At 52.5% G+C, this 22500-nt stretch overlaps 1 protein-coding gene across 2 annotated transcripts in view; it reads left to right on the forward strand.

The window, feature by feature from the left end:
* The window catches only part of LOC133351284 (endothelin-converting enzyme 2-like), a 69889-nt gene that overhangs the window by 2027 nt on the left and 45362 nt on the right, over positions 1-22500 (forward strand). Inside the window, exons 1-3 of one of the 2 annotated variants that reach the window (XM_061566383.1) lie at positions 4039-4055; positions 7973-8111; positions 21085-21162. In XM_061566383.1, the coding sequence (XP_061422367.1) occupies positions 8025-8111; positions 21085-21162 (165 nt within the window). In that variant the 5' untranslated portion in view covers positions 4039-4055; positions 7973-8024. Of the gene's footprint in view, positions 1-4038; positions 4056-7972; positions 8112-21084; positions 21163-22500 lie in introns of those variants that run through there. The other variant, XM_061566382.1, reaches the window with a different exon arrangement.

A 22500-nucleotide genomic window follows, 5' to 3' on the forward strand; every position in this document is an offset into this window, starting at 1 on the left:
GTTGGTAATGATGCTGGCACCTGGTCTGGAGTGATTGGAAGGCATGGGCCAGATCAGCTCAATAACAACGGTAGGAGGCTGCTAGATTTTTGTGCAACCCATGGGCTTGTAATTACCAACACGCTGTTCCGGCATCGGCATATCCAGACAACATCATAGATGCATGCCGGGTCCAAGCAAGAACATCTGCTGGACTACATAGTGACGGACCAGCGGATGCGAGCCCATGTCCTTGACACCAGGACCTACCGTGGAGCTGATCTACCACCCTCTGACCATCGACTAGTCATCTGTAAGATGCTCCTGCCATTCTTCCACTCTCATCGGCTACAGCACCCCACGTCGGAGAATGAGGATTACCGCAGCCTTCGCTTGGAGGTTCGGAGAGCCGTGAGGCACTGCAAGGATGGGTGGTGGTCGCGGGTTGCTGAGGAGATGGAGTCTGCCTCAATGGCCCGCGATTACAAATCCCTATTTTATTCCATCAAAAAAGTAACCTGCAGCACCATACCTATTACCATCGTTAGGGGAAAAAACGGTGATCCAATCTTCAACTCCCAGGAACAGGTTTGCAGATTTGCTGAGCATTTCTGTGAAGTCCTGGGGGAGGGGAAATTCCTCCACATGGAAAACATCACTATGGGGACCTCATTTGCCAGTAAAAATATGATAATTGGTTCTTTACCCTTCTATCTGGCAACAAAACTGACACCTTTTTGCAAGGAGTCATGTTTGCATAGACCGCAATACCTGCAGTCATAATACAAACAAAAGAACATAACTCTGATGGTGCACATTATCAGAGTTATGTTCTTTTGTTTGTATTATGACTGCAGGTATTGCGGTCTATGCAAACATGACTCCTTGCAAAAAGGTGTCAGTTTTGTTGCCAGATAGAAGGGTAAAGAACCAATTATCATGGAAAACATCGTGGGACAAAATGGGAATGACCCTGCTGAGGCTACGGTGCCTCAAATATTGGAAGAGGAAGTCACCCCCTGTGAGTGGCTGTCTGAGGTGCCATCTGTTTAGGAAGTACTGAAGGTGATCCAGAGTCTAAAACCAGGAAAGGAACCTTGCAGAGATGATCTCCCAAGCGAAATGCTGAGAAAGGGTGGCATTTGTGCACAAACTGCCCTACATGACATCATAACAATAGTCTGGACCACTGGACGGGTTCCGCAGGACTGGAAGGATGCCCTGGTGGTCCCCATCTTTAAGAAGGGAGACCGCACAGACTGTAACAACTACAGGGGTATCTCACTCCTCAGTGTGCAGAGGTGTAGGGAATTCCAACAAGACCTACATATCTGCTTTATTGACCTGGTCAAGGTCTATGATACCATCAGTAGGCCTGGGCACTGGGTTGTTCTTCGTGCTTTCAGAGTCCCTGACCCGCTGCTCATGATCATTAAGGACCTTCATGATGGTGAGCGGGTTCGGGTAAAACTATGTGGCTGGGAGTCGGAGCCATTCCCTGTTCACCTTGGGGTGCGACAGGGATGTCCTTTGGCTCCATCATTATTTAACATCTATTTTGACCACATAGTTCGTGAAGCCTTCAATAGCTGTACCGGAGGAATTTCCATCTGGTACAGATACAATCGGAGGCTGATCGATACCCGGTGCGGTCAAGGGATGGCTCCCTATTGGTCAACCACGTTATGTATGCCGATGCTCTGGTAATTGCGGCTCACTCAGAGGAGGAGTTGGAGGCGCTGCTGCTGAAACTGAAGTGTGCCACGAAGAGGTGGGGCCTTACTATCAGCCCCACCAAAATGAAGCACCTGCCTGGGTATTTTGTACCATCGGGCACTCCACCTCCACAACTCCCAATCGGTGATGGGGCAGTTGTGGAGAGAGTGGAAAGTTTCCCATACCTGGGCAGTGTGCTCATGACCAGCTCCGGTTTAGCAGTAGAGGTCTCACTCCAAATCAGTCGAGCGGCATTATCTTTTCATCGGTTGCATAACGCTGTGTGGAAGTTACCTGGTCTATCAATCAGCACGAAACTTCAGGTCTTCTCGGCCACGGTCATTCCCTCCCTTCTCTACGCTTGTGAAACGTGGACACCTCTAATGGAAGGTCTTCGCCGATTAGAAACATTTAGGCTGACCTGCCTACGATCCATCCTGGGTTTAACCAGACTGGGTTGTGTGAGGAGCTCACAAATCCTTGAAAGATGTGGTCATGTCGCCCGCATGCCCAGCCACCGCATGCCTAAACAGCTTTTGTTCGGCCGGATCGAGGGGGCTAAACGGGCGCGGCACTGACTAGAAAAGAGATGGAGTGATGTGGTACAGGAGGACGTGGACTTGCCGATGACTGGTACCAGCGGTGTCAAGATCGGCCTCTGTGGAGGAGGCTCGTGAAGGACGCTACTGGGCAGTTGGAAGCAGTGGCCCTCCAACAACAACGGAGGGCGGATGAGCGACGCTCACAACAACGAGCGGAGCGCCGGGTGGCTAAAGCACAGCAAGTTGGCACAGTAGGGGGCACAGGTGGTGCATCAGCCAGTCGTCTCAGTCAGTCGACTTGTGGCATCTGGGTCTGCCCTGTGACCTCCTGCCAGCGGGCGTTCGACACTTTACGTGGCCTCAACGTGCACATAGCCTGGCACAATCGTCGTGGTGACGTCGCCGCCAATTAGTGGCGAATGGCGGTTGTTGTTGTGTGTGTGTAAATGTGAGTGTGTATATGTGTGTAAATGTGAGTGTGTGTATATGTGTGTGTGTAAATGTGAGTGTGTGTGTAAATGTGAGTGTGTGTATGTGTGTAAATGTGAGTGTGTGTGTATGTGTGTGTGTAAATGTGAGTGTGTGTATGTGTGTAAATGTGAGTGTGTGTGTGTAAATGTGAGTGTGTGTGTGTAAATGTGAGAGTGTGTGTAAATGTGAGTGTGTGTGTATGTGTGTTTGCTTGAGTCAAAGTGGTTAGACGTGTCTGTCTGGTCCCGGGGGAGCTGTGAGTTCACTGGCAAGTGTTCACTCCCGGCTCCGTGACTTTGCCAGGCACTCTGTTGGGCAGGTAAAGCGGTGTGTCAGTGTGTGTGCTTGTACGTTATCTTATCCCTTTAAGTTTTGTTAAATGTTTCACAAATGTTCACACAGAGACTATACACTACGGGTCCTATGAGTAATAACGCGGGAATGCACTCTCGTCTTTGCATACACACTGCAGGTATTGCCTATGTGCGTGTACTAAGTGTCTGTACTGTGTGTCTCATAAGTGGCACGTATGTGTGTGTGTGTATGTGGGTGTATGTGTGTGTATGTGTGTGTATGTGTGTGGGTGTATGTGTGTGGGTGTATGTGTGTGTGTATGTGTGTATGTGTGTATGTATGTGTGTATGTATATGTGTATGTATATGTGTATGTATTTGTGTGTATGTGTGTGTATGTATTTGTGTATGTATGTATGTGTGTATGTGTGTGTGTATGTAAGTGGGGAGCGGTAGTGTAGCGGTTTGCGCGCTGCGCTACGAACCCGGCAAACCGGGTTCGAATCCTGCTCGCGGCCAACACCAGCGACGATTATCTGAACCGGTCCTGGGCCTCCCCTAGATCAACCCGGCCTCAAATGAGTACCCGGTGCCGTGTGTAGACATCGCCACTGGGGAGACAAAGGCGGCCCGGCGTGGTGCTGGCCACCCACCCCCTCGTGTGCCACAGTGCCAGCCTTTAATAGGTGCTACTCGCTAACAGCACTTGCCCCTACAGTCTGTTAATGCAATACGGGGGATCTTTGTCTTTGTGTATGTGTGTTTAATATGCGTGTGTGTGTATGTTTAGTGTGTGTGTCGTGCACGTGATTTGCATGTTTGGCTACGTACGGTGCGAAAGATGTCCAGCATTCTGTGTGGACTCTTAACACGAAGTCGATGTCCTGGCCACTGCTTTGTTACAACATTGCGTAACGACTGGCTAAGTACGGTGCGAAAAAAGTCAAACATGCATGTTCTGCCTACTCTGCAGAATCGTGGCTCCTCTTGTGTGCATCTCTGACTCGGCAAGATACAAACGGATGTGGCTCCCGTAAACTCCAATTCACACACCGTACGACTGTGCAATACACACACCGTACGACTGTGCAATACACACACCGTACGACTGTGCAATACACACACCGTACGACTGTGCAATACACACACCGTACGACTGTGCAATACACACACCGTACGACTGTGCAATACACACACCGTACGACTGTGCAATACACACACCGTACGACTGTGCAATACACACACCGTACGACTGTGCAATACACACACCGTACGACTGTGCAATACACACACCGTACGACTGTGCAATACACCACACCGTACGACTGTGCAATACACACACGTACGACTGTGCAATACACACACCGTACGACTGTGCAATACACACACCGTACGACTGTGCAATACACACCGTACGACTGTGCAATACACACACCGTACGACTGTGCAATACACACACCGTACGACTGTGCAATACACACCGTACGACTGTGCAATACACACACCGTACGACTGTGCAATACACACACCGTACGACTGTGCAATACACACACCGTACGACTGTGCAATACACACACCGTACGACTGTGTCAATACACACAACGTACGACTGTGCAATACACACACCGTACGACTGTGCAATACACACACCGTACGACTGTGCAATACACACACCGTACGACTGTGCAATACACACACCGTACGACTGTGCAATACACACACCGTACGACTGTGCAAGACACACACCGTACGACTGTGCAATACACACACCGTACGACTGTGCAATACACACACCGTACGACTGTGCAATACACACACCGTACGACTGTGCAATACACACACCGTACGACTGTGCAATACACACACCGTACGACTGTGCAATACACACACCGTACGACTGTGCAATACACACACCGTACGACTGTGCAATACACACACCGTACGACTGTGCAATACACACACCGTACGACTGTGCAATACACACACCGTACGACTGTGCAATACACACACCGTACGACTGTGCAATACACACACCGTACGACTGTGCAATACACACACCGTACGACTGTGCAATACACACACCGTACGACTGTGCAATACACACACCGTACGACTGTGCAATACACACACCGTACGACTGTGCAATACACACACCGTACGACTGTGCAATACACACACCGTACGACTGTGCAATACACACACCGTACGACTGTGCAATACACACACCGTACGACTGTGCAATACACACACCGTACGACTGTGCAATACACACACCGTACGACTGTGCAATACACACACCGTACGACTGTGCAATACACACACCGTACGACTGTGCAATACAACAACGTACGACTGTGCAATACACACACCGTACGACTGTGCAATACACACACCGTACGACTGTGCAATACACACACCGTACGACTGTGCAATACACCACCGTACGACTGTGCAATACACACACCGTACGACTGTGCAATACACACACCGTACGACTGTGCAATACACACACCGTACGAACTGTGCAATACACACCCGTACGACTGTGCAACTACACACACGTACGACTGTGCAATACACACACCGTACGACTGTGCAATACACACACCGTACGACTGTGCAATACACACACCGTACGACTGTGCAATACACACACCGTACGACTGTGCAATACACACACCGTACGACTGTGCAATACACACACCGTACGACTGTGCAATACACACACCGTACGACTGTGCAATACACACACCGTACGACTGTGCAATACACACACCGTACGACTGTGCAATACACACACCGTACGACTGTGCAATACACACACCGTACGACTGTGCAATACACACACCGTACGACTGTGCAATACACACACCGTACGACTGTCAATACACACACCGTACGACTGTGCAATACACACACCGTACGACTGTGCAATACACACACCGTACGACTGTGCAATACACACACCGTACGACTGTGCAATACACACAACGTACGACTGTGCAATACACACACCGTACGACTGTGCAATACACACCCCGTACGACTGTGCAATACACACACCGTACGACTGTGCAATACACACACCGTACGACTGTGCAATACACACACCGTACGACTGTGCAATACACACACCGTACGACTGTGCAATACACACACCGTACGACTGTGCAATACACACACCGTACGACTGTGCAATACACACACCGTACGACTGTGCAATACACACACCGTACGACTGTGCAATACACACACCGTACGACTGTGCATACACACACCGTACGACTGTGCAATACACACACCGTACGACTGTGCAATACACACACCGTACGACTGTGCAATACACACACCGTACGACTGTGCAATACACACACCGTACGACTGTGCAATACACACACCGTACGACTGTGCAATACACACACCGTACGACTGTGCAATACACACACCGTACGACTGTGCAATACACACACCGTACGACTGTGCAATACACACACCGTACGACTGTGCAATACACACACCGTACGACTGTGCAATACACACACCGTACGACTGTGCAATACACACACCGTACGACTGTGCAATACACACACCGTACGACTGTGCAATACACACACCGTACGACTGTGCAATACACACACCGTACGACTGTGCAATACACACACCGTACGACTGTGCAATACACACACGTACGTGCTGGGTATGCGGGGGGGCTTCAGTGCCGGATTGTCCCAGGAGCAAAAGTAGCTCCGCGCTGAATGCTTTCAAGCTATCAATTCCGATTCAGTGATTCTGCACTTGCTCTATTACTATAGTACCATCCTGCCTTCAACTTTTATGAACGACTGGGTGTTTAAGGTTAGCGATTTGTCGTATTATCTGGCTGTATAGTAAATGAAAAAATACAATTACTTTACTTTGCCAGTTATAAATGTGTTTTAATATCTTTTTTATTTAGGGCCCCTTTAGAACATCATATGCTACAGGCCCCGCACTAGCTTAGTCCGGCACTGGGGGCCTTGCATGCTTGGTCTTGGCTGTAGTGTCACAACTCCTCTGGGAGGCGAATTATTCGGTCCACTGATCAAGGCTCCCCTATCTTTGTCAGTGTTTTGGGGTGTTCATCGCTGTTGGCGAACTTAAGCCAATGCCGGCAACTCCACATTGCCATGGTGGGGACCAGTTTCCACATTGGGTTGACCTGTGTTAACGTCAAACAAAGTGGTGCTAAATTTTACCCACCGCAGCAGGCATTGTGAGTTGTGCACAAAGTAGTCCTGTATTTATTTTTTCATCAGGCTGGTGGGGATGGATGATTGGCCGAGTTGTCACCTGCCCAGGACTCGAACTCTCAACCTGAGGATGAGAGGCCGAGTGCGACAACCACAGTGCCACCTACCTGGCCTGACTTCGCAGGCAATTCTGCGCATACCTCCGTGACCAAACCACGTGGAGCCGTAACGATAATAATGGTGCGCCATGCGGACTCAGAAAGCTAAGCAGGGCTGGAGCCTGGAGAGTGCTTGCATGAGGGGCTACACGGGGAAGTGCACCTGTCACCTGAAGACAACGCCGAAAAATCCATTGCACTGTACTATGCTCCCCGCCTGCACGGACCCCGACTGACCAGTCCAGGGCAGTGAAGTACGCTCAGTGGCCTGGCGCAATCCAACTCGGGTACGATGAGCGCCTCGTCCAGCAGCGGACCGACAAGAGGGCTTCTCCGTGCGCGCGTGTGCACGGCGCAACAGAGAGACGCCCGATAATGTCTTTCCGACCGACGGACTTTACTCGCTGACAGTGTCTTGTTCTGTGGGCCCTCTCGTCTCTCTCAGGCTCGCATCGGCCGGGCGCGGACGACGCCACCGCGGCGTGTGGAGCACCTCGGTCGGCGTGTACCCACCCACACCCACCCACCCACACCCACCCACACCCCACCCACCCACCCACCAACCCCACCCTCTGCCCACGCAGCCGCGGCAGGGGTAAGGGGCGGTGAAGGTCCGGTCGCGGAGAACTTGGCGGCATGAAGTCCCTGGGCCGCCTGCTCTCGCGACGCCTCTCCGCGCGCGACGATGAGGAGGAGCTGTCGGAGCTCACGGTCAACGGCAGGGTAAGTTCTCTCTCCGCCACCTCTTACAAACTACTGCGACTTTCAACTATTTTAATTTGACACCGATAGTATCGAACGTGGATTTGTAGACTGTTGGGCCAAGTGGCATGTTGGAAAGTGCCCATGAGGCACCGGACGAGGGGGTGGTGTGGACAGCACCACACCCCGTCGTCCAATGTCTCGTCAACGCTCATGTTCACATTCCATGATGGATACTCAGTGAATGCTGAGTGAACCTAGAGGAGGCTCAGGACAGCTGCAGGTTTCCGGTTGTTCCTGGTTATTGAGCAAGGCTGGGAATCTAATCTTAAACTAAACTAGTTTTTATTTTAGCAGGTAAAGCCCGCTGAGGTATAGAGCTCTTTTCTCAGCAGCGACCTGGCTATCACGAATGATAGCTCCACGAAGCGGCTTATCATTGCGTGGAAATGTATCGCAGCCGAATACTCTAAACGCCTGATGTTGATTCTAAATGCAGAGCGAAAAACTGTAGGACTCGGAGAAAAATCAAAACGACCACGGGGAGAGAGACACGCAAACTCCAAATGTACAGCAGCAGGCATCAGGGTCGGGGTTGAACCCACGACCTCCTGTAGACCAGGCGAGGTAGTTAACATCTCCTAGCCACCGTGATGATGATGAGAGAGAGACACGCAAACTCCAAATATACAGCAGCAGGCATCAGGGTCGGGATTGAACCCACGACCTCCTGTAGACCAGGCGAGGGAGTGAACATCTCCTAGCCAGCACTCTCCTTCCCTCTGCTCGTCCTCGCTGCTGGGTAGACACAGCCCTGAGGCGCTGCTGGGTAGATACAGCCCTGAGGCGCTGCTGGGTAGACACAGCCCTGAGGCGCTGCTGGGGAGACACAGCCCTCAGGTGCTGTTCTCACTCGCCATGCTGGCGCCAGGTTCCCACGGGAGAGCCAGCTCGCGTCGACTCGAGTCCACTGCTCCTTGAAAACGAGCCGGTGAACACGCCACAACGTTGGGCCAACGTTAGCATGCGGCTGCAACCGTTCGACTAACAACGTGGGCCCAAAAACGTTGACCCCAACGTTCCATGTTTACTGGGTTAGGTATTAATGTCCTCGCCGTGATTCGGGCATTAATTTGTATTCTCTCTTACGAACGTGTACGTTTGTTACGAATTGGATTTTGATTCACATTAATTTCTTATAATAATTCCATAAATGTACAATCATAAGTTGGCAAAGCTGCGCGGCGCTCCGACTTGGTTCTCGCGTCGTGCCGCGCGTTGCTCAGATCGATGTCCGACGTTCCGCCCATTCGGGAGCTGAACGTTCGTTACGCTCCGTAGCCTTTCACCAAAGACGCCGACGCGACCATTTCGGCTTCGTGATAATCGTAACGCTTCAAACGCGACCGTGATTTCTAACAAAACCCCACGCGTGGTCGTCGGCAAGGGTGATCACCTTCGTTGCCGTTGGTGTCGTCGGCGGCGCTATCATTGTCATCGTCGTCGGCCATGATCTACCCACTGCTGGATTAGGCCTCCCCAAGCCGTCGGCATCTCTCACGATCCACCTTGAGCCGATCTCGTCACTCCATCTGCTGGGTGCAGACCCCGTCCCTAGGGCCCGCCCTTGGACGTGACGGCGTCCACGTCAGATGTGGTACTTCCCGTTGAGTTTGAAGGCGTCGAGGGGGCACACACGGCGGGGTTTGCCCCTGGCCGTTCTGAAGAGATGAGTTTTCAATCTCGATTGAAAAGTGCTAGCTCCAGTGGCTTCCAAATTGGAGCTGGATTGAAAACTCATTTCTTTCGAACTGTTTTTTTGTATGCAGCGCTGGCAACGTGAATTCAGTGGGGGGAGGCTTAAGCGTACAATTGTTAACTTGTTTGATTTAATGAATCATGGATCTGGCATTCAGTGACGTGTCCGTAAAACTTTGTTTAACGTGTTAAACTGAAAATGAGGCCGCTTAATGAGCAAGACTCCATCACCGCGCTCTGGAATGTTTACTCACTTGCCGGGCCGCTCATGGCTCGAGTCACACACAGCACGTCTCGTTCCCTTTTCAACCTCGTCACAGCATCTCGCCCCGTGACCTTCGGGGGAAACAAAGACAAACAAAAAACCCAGCACCCTCCAAAAAAACACAATTCCCTGAAATGTGCGTTTTCAGCACGCGGTGTCTTTTTTGTACAACGGCGAGCGGCAGTCCAAATGGCAAGAAGACGCAAAGAGCTCGGCAGAGTCTCTGTGACCCACGCTTGCGGCGTTCGCTCATCTGCAGGGCGTCACCAGCCTCAAGCGCTGCTTCGGTTGAGGAGCGCAGGAGTTAGCCACGTTAAGCCATCGGTGCAGTCAACCGACTTTAAAGTGCGTAATGTTACGGGTTTTTTTTCTTCTCCTCGCCATTGTGCTCACGGCTGTGTTATACGAAGACTCCTCGGATCGCTCTCGTGCGACCTGTGCGGAGGGATTCTGACGTCGTGTTCTCGCAGCGGCTCACGTGTTTGTTAGTCCCCAGCAGACGTGGCATTGTAAGCAGGTCACCGCCACCTACTCGGGACAGTCGGGACATGTCCCGACACTGTTTGTGCGACGCCTATGCTCAGGAAGCTTGACCAACGTGGATATCTTTTGCTTTGTGGGAGGACACTGGAGTGCCCGGAGAATACACGCGCTTGCGAAGAGAAAACTCCCAAACCCGGCACAGAAAGGTTTGAAACCTGCCCGCTGTACCGCATGCCACCGTCACTTCGTAGTCGTCCAGTCGGGGGTCCGCACGTGCACCTGGCTCCACCTGCGTGCGATCGACCAACCACTGCCTGCGAGTCGCTGGAGTAGCGGGCATGCGCAACGCACGGGCATGCCCACGCCGTCCGGCCTGCACGTTCGCACGCACGATCGTGCCCTGCTCTCCCTCCCTCCCTCCCGCCACCCCACCTCTCTCTCTCTCGCGGCGTTCCGTGTTTTCGTTTGCTGCACTTTTCACGTCTCCCAGCTAAGTGTGCGAGTCGCGTGGCTGTTGTTGATGCCACGCTCACTCCGCCGTTGCCGTGCGGTGCGGTGCAAGAGCCCCGCCTGGTGAGAAGTCCTGTGGACGCAGCCGTGAGTGTCCGGACTTTCCAGACATTTTTTTAATGTGACTTTGATGCGACTAAATGGTACGTCGATTCTAAATGTGGACGGGAAAACTGGAGGACCTGGAGAAAAATCTATGCGACCACGGGGAGAACATGCAAACTCCAAAAACACAGGTCTCAGGGTTGGGATTGAACCCACGGCCTCTTGTAAACCAGGCGAGATAGTTAACGTCTCACCACTGCTCTTCCTTCCCCTGCTTCTGCTGATGTAGATGCAGAGCAACAACTACAATTTCACATCCAGGTGGTGAAGCCGGCAGACAACCGCGTCAGGAGTAGCGCGGAGTGCACCACTGTGGTGATGTCTCCTTCAGTGTTTGTGAATCGGGGCACTGGGTTGTGTACGTGGTCTGCTCTGGATGACCACAGTGGCACCACTGCTGCCGGAGAGTTTTTAAACTTTCCATTGAGTGCATCAGGTGTCCGCATCTGTCATGGTTTATGGAGTGGTGGTGATTTAGGGTGGACCGTGAGCAGCTTCATGGAAGATCAAACCCCAGGAATCTTCTGCGTTGGCTCTTGTGACTGAGAGACTCCCTCCCACCACCACCACCATCACATTTTGGCAACAAAAACATAGTGGCACTTTTTTTGACGTTCGCGTGTTTTTTAATCGTCATCAAGGTCGACGTAAATGCTGATGAAGCCGATGACGCAAACTTCAAGTGTCCAGCTCGCTCGAGCGGGGTTGACACTTGACACCTTGAATGCCTGTTGCGTGAGCGACTGTGTTTTGTTATGGTCCGTGGGATGCCATGGTGCCCCACGGACTCCCAAAACGTCAATTCCTTACAGGTGCCTTCACAGGTGCCTTCTTTACGTAAGTTATCATAAAACTTTCAGCTACAAAAAAAATACGACTTTTACTTTCACCAAGTGAGGCCCAACTGAGCTATGCAGCTCTTTTTCAGAAGCGACCTGGCCACAAATGTTGGCTCGACGAAGTGGCTTATCACGTGGACATTTATAGCAGCAGCAGCAGCCAGATACTCTAAACGCATATTTCTAAATGTGGAGGGAAAAACCAGAGGGCCCGGAGAAAAATCCACGCGACCACGGGGAGAGAGACACCGCACACACCAAATATACAGCAGCAGGCGTCGGGGTCGGGATCAAACCCACGACCTCCTGCATACCAGGCGAGGTAGTTAACGTCTCGCCACCGTGGCAATTATAATAATTAGATTAGCCTAAAACCATACATTTGGTGACGCTATGTAAATGCCAGGCTACATGGGTACGTTTCAAGTTCTCGTTTTAACTTTAGTTAGCAGCTCAAGGGAAGATTTGGGGTTTTGTTTTCCATTCTTCACCGAGTAAGCCATGACCTATGACCCAGGCTTGGGAGTGGCCTCTCACAAGTGCCTTGCCAGAGTAAAGATTCGAGCCACCAGGGGCCAATCACAGACGTATCAGGGTGCCGACACGGACAGAACGATTTTCAGATATAAGGTGATGATAATTATCACAATGAGCACAGCATTTGTAAATAAACCAGTGACAGGTTTATGTGTTAAGGGGCCTGTATGAGTTCTGTAGCGTGGGGAGCGGTAGTGTAGCAGCTCGCGATCTGTGCTACGAAACCAGCGACCCACGATCAACGCCAGTGACAGTTATCTGAACCAATGCTGGGTCTCCCTTAGGTCGACTCGGCCTCACGAGGACCTGGCGTGATGGGTAAACATCGCTTCGAGGGAGACAAAGGCGACCAGGCGTGGTGCTGGCCACCCAGACCGTGGTGTGCTGTGCCTGCCTTCATAAATGCTCGCTAGCAGCAGTTACGCAACAGTCTGCCGAGGCAATACAGGGGATCTTGCTTCAGTAGATTGTCTCACGACACTGTCGACGACTTCAGAAGGCCCGCCGATCGACATCTCGGGATCCCGTGAGGCTCGTTTGGTGACTCTCTACATTGATGGGCACAGCGGTGGCTAGGAGATGTTAACTACCTCGCCTGGTATACAGGAGGTCGTGGGTTCGATCCCGACCCCGACGCCTGCTGCTGTATATTTGGAGTTTGCGGTGTCTCTCTCCCCGTGGTCGCGTGGATTTTTCTCCGGATCCTCCCGTTCTTTCCTCCACCACATTTAGAATCGCGCGTTAGAGTATTCGGCGTCTATAAATTTCCACGTGATAAGCCACTTCGTCGAGCTATCAATTGTGGCCGGTCGCTTCTTAAAAAACACAGCTCAGTGGGGCCTTGTCTGGTAAAACAAAACAAATAGTAGAAGAGATTTTGTTCAGAGCGCCCACCCGTTTACAATCGGGCCGCCTCCCAGCTGGCGGACAGGGACGCGGTTGCGCCCTCGGCGACGGCTCGCACGGCTGGACGTGCCAAGGCCGTGTGGCGCATTCCTCGCGACGTCGACTGGCAGCGTAATAAGTCACACGTGCAGTTGTAAGCGGCCCTGAGAATCGTTAACTCGGTCAAATTTACGTGGCTTGCCGTCCCGGGTGTAGGGCAGGCGGGTGCGTGTGTGGGGGGGGGGGGGTTGTCCAGCCTCCAAAGCTGCCGTGCGGTGGTGGCTCCGCTGCACGTGGCTGCCTGCAACGCGGCGCTGTAGCGGCAGCAGCGAGGGTGGGTGGATCACCGCACACGCCGATGTTGCTCAGCTGCCTTCCTGGGGGTGTCGCTGAGGTGCTGTGGCCTGCTTCGCAAGAAGGCCCGACGGAAAATGTTGACTCCGCCTGCTCCGCCTGTATGGGATAGCGTGTTGCTCCCCCCCCCCCTCGCATGCGTTTTCTCCGGGCGGTCTCCTTCCACACGTAAACAGTCATCAACGGGCTGGTAACAACCTTACTATGCAGAGGACTGCAGAGCTTGGGGGGAATGAGACGCCGGCTCACCGCGTGGCTGCTGCCTTCCGACTCGTCTGCGGTTCCTCGTCACGCCTCCGAGTCTCTCTGTTCGAGGGCGGGGTGCGAATTCCACGCGGCGCGTTCCAAGCCGACGTCGTCGTCGTCGTTATCTGTCGTTGGGCTTCAACGTTCATGCCCCGGTCACGTTGTCGTTCGATGCGTCACGGCGGGAGACCGGCCCGCAGGGCTCCAAGAGACGCCACCGACCGAGGCTTTAAAGAGCGGAATGTGGACACCACGGGGGTTGTTCGGGCCGGTGACCCCACGCGCGCGTGGCAGTAAAACGCGTAGCGGCGCCTTAGGGCCGCGTTACCCCCCCTCGCACCCCCCCCCCCCCAGCACGTTTGCACAGGCAAGCGACGGTAACCAATGGGCAGGGGCGTGAAGGCCACGCGCGTGCACTTTAGTAAAAAAAAAACCAGCACGTGCAGGGCGATTTGGTGATCGTGACTCTACTGTACGGGCTGCAGATCTCGCGCGCGGGTCGCTGCGGAGTGTCTAATGAATGCAATGCCCCGGTGCGCAGGGGAAGCAAGAGTGTTTTTATTTCTCTGGAAATGTGTTGTTGCTTTGGATCCATCGAACACTGCGAACGCGAACGCCGGATTCGATCTGCATTGTTTGCACGGCGTCCGATCTGGTCCAGTTTTGCGCTCTTAGCACTCGCCCAGCGAGCCAGCGGCTGGCAGAGTGTGCACGCGGGCGATTGCGTAACCGTGATCGGGTCCGTTGGAGTCGAAACTGTGGCATTATTGGAACTTGGGGACTAACCACTAAACTCAGGGGCCGTCCATAAATAATGTCACGCACCTAGCGGGGGGGGGGGGGGGTCAGACATGTGTGACGAGGAGGGGGGGGGGTTGAGAAATGTGACGTCACATCAAAATGCGCAACTTTAAATAAATATAGACAACGCGTTCTACATATGATAATAGTTTTTTACCCTTTTGTCTGGCAACAAAACTGACACCTTTTTTTACGAGGAGTCATGTTTGCATAGACCACAATACCTGTAGTCAGAATGCAAACAAAAAACACAACTCTGATAATGTATGCACTGTCCTTGGAATTGATTGGTCCACACCCGAGACAGCTTTCCTTAGAGCCTAGTCTCACATGGGTTGGACCAGATGACGCCAAAAGGCGCACAACTCAAGGACAATGCACCATCAGAGTATGAGAGCTCGGGGTAAGCATTTACACCATTGAAACCTCATTTGCCAGTAAAACCCGTGGGGGGAGAAGGGGCGGCCGGTCGAACCTTTCAGGGAGACGCGGCTATGACATGGGTTCATATTCTTAGTTTTTTTTTATGTAAAGCCTCCCAAACGTCGTGATTTTTATTTTATTTTTATTTTACTTTTATTAATTAAAATTTTTAACCTACGTGACTTTACCGAAAAAAACCTAAGAATATGAATCCTTGCAGTCACGAAAGCTTCAAATCTAGAATTATGACATGGGTACCGTGCAGGAGGACAGCGTGCGCGCGAGGGGAGCGTCAGCGCCACCTCGCGGCGACAAGCGGCACAAGGACGCAGCGTGGAACGCGCCTCCCCAGCGCCGCGCCGACACCAAAGGCGTCGACGCACGTGATCGCGCACTCTGTGTTGGGGCCCGAGTTTTCTTAGCTGTGCCCCCGGAACAAGTTGCTTTGTTTTCGAGATCCCCCGAGAAGCTGTCTGTGTAAGCCCTTCAGCACCGGCTTCGCTATCCGTGGGGCACCTTGGCCCTTCCTAATATCACGGGATATCCATGGTAAAGTCGCCTGCAGATGACACGGATAGCAGAGGGAGGGCCGCCCGTTTGTCCGTTTGGCTCAGACGCGAGGAGTTGCGTGACGCCTCGTGATGCCCCGAGAATCCGTGGAAGTCCCCGCAGCATCCACGGGATACCTGGCACAGCGAAGCTTGGCGATGCTGGCGATGGTGCGCAAGCACCAATAACAATCGCAGTCAACGAAAACAAACTCAACAGCATTCGTCAACAGACACGCTGTCTGGGCCTAAAGTAAAAGCCGTATTTATAATGGGCAACGTCTTTAACAATGGCCCTTCATTGCACGGAATATCCACGGGAAAGTCGCGTGGAGGTGACACGGATAGCAGAGAGGGCCCTCCCTTTGTCTGTTTTGCATGCGGCAATTGCGTGGTGCGTAATGGAATAAATTGCAGCAGGATATATATTTTTGTTGCATTTATAGAGCGCCTTAGCTCAAGACACTAAGTAAAATGCATCGTTATCCACCGCGGCGTAGCAAAAAAAAATCTGGAAAATGTCAGAGGCGGACAACACTAAGGGAAATATACAAAGGAGACACTGTTTATTCCCACATGCTGGAAACTAAACGTCGTCCACCCCTCCCACGGAGTCCATGGTAGCGGTGGTGGCGGTGGTAGTGGCGGTGGTGGTGGTTGAGGTGGTGGTGGCGGCGGTGGTGGTGGCGGCGGTGGTGGTAGTAGCGGTGGTGGTGGTGGGAGCGGTGGCGATGGTGGCGGTGGTGGTGGTTGAGGTGGTGGTGGCGGCAGTGGTGGTAGCGGTGGTGGTGGTGGTAACGGTGGTGGTGGCGGTAGCGGTGGTGGTGGTGGTGGGAGCGGTGGCGACGACGGTGGTGGTGTTTGTGGTGACGGTAGTTGCTGGGCAGTGCGAGCTGGGGGACCTGCGTGGCAGTGACGCACATCGTGAAGCCTTCGCACCCTCATCGCGTGACTGCGGTCGGCCCGTACGATCCCCGATAGGGGCGGCCTGATGAGGGGTGAGCCAGCCATGCTGGGAGGGCCTCATTACTCCGCTGCTTCTTCTCATCTCGCCCGCTTATTTGTAGCCGGGCGGTGGTGGCTGTGCACGGGCTGTCATCCAGCACTGCGGAGGCGAGGGTTGGTAGATCGCACAAATGTTGCGAAACTTCCCGCGGGTGTTGAGGAGGAGGGTGCCGTTACCTTGGCTCGCAGGGTACGGCGGAAATGCGTTTGCTTGCATGTTCATCACGAGTACGTGTGGTTAACGCAGACATGATTCCTTTGATGTTTGAACATCTTAACACCTGTTTTATTGGCAGAAAGGATAAACCCTATTCTCACAAATTAACCACTGACATAAAAGGACGGCAGAGCTTGGGCAATTGGTGGCATCAGCTCACCACGTGGCCGCCTTCCTGCTTATCTGTGCTTCCGTGCCCCTCCGAGCCGCACCTCCGTCTGCGTGAGCCACGAGCGAAAAGCTGCGAGGCTGCACGGCGTTACAATTTGCAAAGGGTCAAATCGTTTGGTTATATTCGTTAGTTTGAAAAAACAAATGGCACTTTATTAATTTACTTTACAAACGTTACTTTCATCTGCGCACGACGCCAACGCGACTCTGCCGGGAGCGCGTTCCGCGAGGTCTGGCGGCCGTGAGCGGCCACGCCGCCGTCTTGTCGCTGCGCCGTGGGAGCGACGTCTTCCCCGCGTGGTGAACGCGCTCAGATGTGCCGCGGCGAGTCGCGCACAAGCGCGCCGGAACCGGCGCTCCGAGCGCTTTGTGCCTTTTACTTCCTTGCAGAGCAGCACAAAGAAACCGTTGTTGCGTGGAGTATTCCGCGTGGCTTTGATCTCCGTTGATCCGCTCGGCGAGGGCATGCGCTGCCGAACGAAGCCGGCAACGCCCCGTGTCGTCGGCGCACCGGCAAGATTCGTCGCCACCCGACCTCCCAAGCAGTGGAAAAGCGCTCTGAACACTCACATTCATGTTCACATTCCATGATGGATACTCAATTAAGGCTGAGTGGACCTAGAGGAGGCCCAGGACAGGTGCAGGTTTTCGCTTGTTTCCAGTTATTGAGCAAGGCTGGCAATCTAAACTTAAACTAAACTAGTTTTTTTTATTTTACCAGGTAAGGCCCCGCTGAGCTGTGTGGATCTGTTTCGCAAGCGACCGGACATCACAAATGAGAGCCCGACGAAGTGGCTCATCATTATCACGGGGAAATGTATCGCGGCACAAATCGTCTGAACGCGTGGTGAAGTTGGTTCCAAATGTGGAGGGAAAAACCGGAGGACCCGGAGAAAAATCCACGCGACCACAGGCAGAGAGAGAGAGAGCGAGAGAGAGAGACATGTCAGCTCAAATGCACACACTCATCTCCATTGGCAGCCACGAACCAGTGTGACATTTCCACAGTGCCATGGCTGGGCCCAGTCTACCTCGCAGTGTTATTCGTTTTATTGATACCCCCCCCCCCCCCCAACAGGGCTGTCAACCAATGGGAGCCCGACCTGAGATATGAGCTCACAGTCTTCCCATTGCGAGCCACGAGCCGCCGCGTGGCCATGCAGGGCCACCCGTCTCCGTCGAGAATTGTGGATAAGAAGGGGGGGGGGGGCTCGCTTGGGGGCTTTTGCTAGGAGGGACCACGAGGAAGGGGGCTCGTTTGGGGGTCTTGGCTAAGGGAGACCCTGGGAAGGGGGATGGTTTGGGGGGGGGGGGGGCTTTGCTCGGGTTTGGTGGTACATGTTATTTATGTCGTTTATTGTGAAAATTCGGTCATAGTTCCGATGATCACTGTTTCATTGTTTTTATGGCTTTATTTTGGTGATATCGAAAAGTTTTTTGGTTTGGCCATGTTTGTTTGTTGTAGTACGGAGTTAGACTGATGGCCTTAATCTAAGTTGTCTTGTGGTTGTTGTTGTTGTTTGACTTGCATCCCACTGGGATTTTTGCACACAGCGTTGGTGTACGGTGCTTTTTCTGCAATATTTTGCTGTCTTTTCTTGGATTTTCTGTTTGCACATAGTCACTTTAAGATGTTTTCTTGTTCCTGTTTTAGTTTTTTGTTTGTTGCGGTTGCACCCGATTCAAGAGCCGAATGGCTCACAGGGCTATACCAAATAAATTAAACTGAAAGGAGATATCCCTGGGCAGGAGGATGGTCTGGGTGTCTTGCCTAGGAGGGCTCACTTTTTGTTGGATGTTCTCCTGGTCGCCACCGGTGGGTGGATGCTGCTCGGCGCTGTCTCGACGTGCCCTCCCACGCGGCCCGACACCTGGGCTCTGTGACATTGGCATCACATTTGCATGCCACCTGCATTCCCATTTGCATGCAATTAAAACACATGAATTGTCACACACGTGGCGAGATGCATGCATCGTGAGCTTTGGGATTCGATGTTGACTCACGGACGGATGCGTCGTCACACCCCTGCAATGCGCCGCACCCAATCTCGGCTGTCGATTCTCTTTCTTTTAAACGAACTTCGTACTTCGCGTGCGTTGAACTTCTTTCGCACCGTACGGAGCCAACCGTGCTAATCGGAAGTGCTGGGGAAGGACGACAAACTAAACACACACAAAATCAGTTCTAAAGAAATTAATGAATTACAGAGCGAACACAAGTTGGAGACGTATCACATTGACATCAGCATGTTATATATGCGTGTGCACTGAACTTCTCTCGCACCGTACGTAGCCAACTGCGCTCAGCGGAGGTGCGGGGGAAGGACATCAAACCCAAACACAGCCCCTTGAGCCAGTGGTGGAAATTCCACATTTCTGTGACAAGTGCCAGTACGCCCTATGTATTAAATTCTGTGTACCCATTCCCTTCTAGATCGGATCCAGTACAGTGCTTGAGTGGGGCTCTCTGGCACAGAGCTCATTGTCCGGGGTCGCTTCAATAGGCCCCGTTTAGATGAACGCTGCTTTTGTCTCCGGCGGAAGCAGCGTGCTGCGTGAAAATCCGGCCAAGACGTTTATCCCCTCCGGCGCTAGACTGGGCCAAGTGAAATGAAAGAACGGATCACTGAGTAGCACCAGCAGCCCGTCCACTGGCTCGCTCGCCCGCCCGCCTCCACGCCAACTCCTAGACGACGCCGATCGACCCACCACCAAACGAGAGAAGAAGGACGAATGAATGAGAGAATGAATTAACGCAAAGGCGGACTAAATTGTGTACCTGGCTGGGTTGGCACCGCTCAAAGCTGGAATAATTCAAAATGATTGACTGGTCTAAAACCGTCGACTCACGACACCCAGGAGCCGAAATGAATCTCTCGACAGTTCAAGCCCAGCTTTGATTCCAGGATCTTGACGTTGTCACTCCCAGTGTATTGACGCAGACTTGAGGAATCTCTCCGCGATGAGCCACCGAGCCACTTCCGCCAACGCATCTCCGCATGTTTCACGTCCAAGCGGCAGCGTCTGTTGTGGAGTTTTGGGTCTTTCCTCGTAACTCAATTTCCGATGGCAGATTGCCATTTACAAAGTGAGCTGGGCAGGACATCTCGGGAGGAAGTCAGGTGGCAGCCGGCTGTGAGATGGGCAACAGGTCGGCAGCCGATGAAGCGGAGGAGAAGGAGGAAGGGAAGTCGAGGGAAAATGAGAATGTAGGACTAGAGGGGTTGGAGCAGCACGCCGGGTGGCAGTGGCGAGAGATGATGATGGCTCGTGGAGAGGGAGTGACGGAGAACTTTATCTTGTCTTAACTTATTTTTCATTGCGACCAGGTAAGGCTCACTGAGCTGTATGTGTCAGAAGCGACCTGGCGATCACAAATGATAGCTCGGCTAAGTGGCGTATCACGTGGACGTTTATAGCAGCCAAAGACTCTATACGCACGTTGCTTCTAAATGTGGAGGGGAAAACCGGAGATCACCGGGTTCGTAGTTCGTGGCGGCTCCGTGCAAAGACAAATATTCCCCGTGTACCCATAGAGACCGCAGGGCCAGGTGCTGTGAGCAAGTGCCAATTTACACCCCACAGGTAAACACTCATCCACGTACCCACGCACCCACACACAAAAGGCACCGCAGATTCCCACGTTCATAAACCCACGCAAAGACAAAGACAAAGCTTCCCCAACCCCCAATAGACTCCAACAGGCTATCGGGCTTCTGATCGCGTGGACATTTATAGCGGCGGCCAAATGCTCCAAACGCACCTCGAGTAGTGAACGCTGGAGACGGAGGGGGCCACGGCCGTCCGTGCCAACGCTGATCGTCGCTTTGTCTCGTGCCGCCCTCAGCTGGGAGCCGTCTCGAGCCTCGTGGACGACGGCGCCTTCAGAGGCGATCCCTTCAAGGGGGGCCCCATCGATGTACAGGTACCCCCCCCGTTCTCCACCCCCTTCTCTACCCATGCCCCCCACCCACCCGCTCCCCACACCCCCCCCCCCCATATGTCACCCTCATTGCGTCACCGTGTCAGCTGTGCGCACTCTGTTTCCCCTACTCTTGTGTCGCCTGTACGTCGGCGTGTTATTCACTTCACTGTGTCTGTATATATGGTTACGTGTGTGTGTATAGGGTTATGTGTGTGTATAGGGTTATGTGTGTGTGTATCGGGTCATGTGTGTGTGTATAGGGTTATGTGTGTGTGTGTGGATCGGGTCATGTGTGTGTGTGTATAGGGTTATGTGTGCAAGTGGGCAGCGGTAGTGTAGCGGTCACCACGCTGCGCTACGAACCCGACGACCCGGGTTCGATTCCTGCTCATGGGCAAAACCAGCGACGATTACCTGAACCGGTCCTGGGCCTCCTCTAGGTCGACTCAGCTTCACATGAGTACCTGGTGCGCCGTGTAAACATCGCCACTTGGGAAGACAAAAGTGGTCGGGCGTGGTGCTGGTCACACAAACCCCTCGTGCGCAGTGCCGGATTATCCTCGTAGCACAAGTAGCGACATATATAGTAGTAGCTACACATGTGTAGTAGTAGCTACACATGTGTAGTAGTAGCTACACATGTGTAGTAGTAGCTACACACGTGTAGTAGTAGCTACACATGTAGTAGTAGTAGCTACACATGTAGTAGTAGTAGCTACACATGTAGTAGTAGCTACACATGTAGTAGTAGTAGCTACACATGTAGTAGTAGTAGCTACACATGTAGTAGTAGCTACACATGTGTAGTAGTAGCTACACATGTAGTAGTAGCTACACATGTGTAGTAGTAGCTACACATGTGTAGTAGTAGCTACACATGTAGTAGTACCTACACATGTAGTAGTAGTAGCTACACATGTGTAGTAGTAGCTACACATGTGTAGTAGTAACTACACATGTAGTAGTAGCTACACACGTGTAGTAGTAGCTACACACGTGTAGTAGTAGCTACACACGTGTAGTAGTAGTAGCTACACATGTGTAGTAGTAGTAGCTACACATGTGTAGTAGTAGTAGCTACACATGTGTAGTAGTAGTAGCTACACACGTGTAGTAGTAGCTACACACGTGTAGTAGTAGCTACACATGTGTAGTAGTAGTTACACATGTAGTAGTAGTAGCTACACATGTGTAGTAGTAGCTACGGGCCCTGCACTTTCAAGCTATCAATTCCGGTTCAGTGATTCTGCACTTGCTCTATTACTGTAGTACTATACCACCTTCAACTTTTATGAACGACTGGGTGTTTAAGGTTAGCGATTTGTCGTATTATCTCGT

This window comes from Lethenteron reissneri, chromosome 36, assembly GCF_015708825.2.
Source record: "Lethenteron reissneri isolate LAM-NWPU_2019-01 chromosome 36, ASM1570882v1, whole genome shotgun sequence".
NCBI lineage: Eukaryota > Metazoa > Chordata > Hyperoartia > Petromyzontiformes > Petromyzontidae > Lethenteron > Lethenteron reissneri.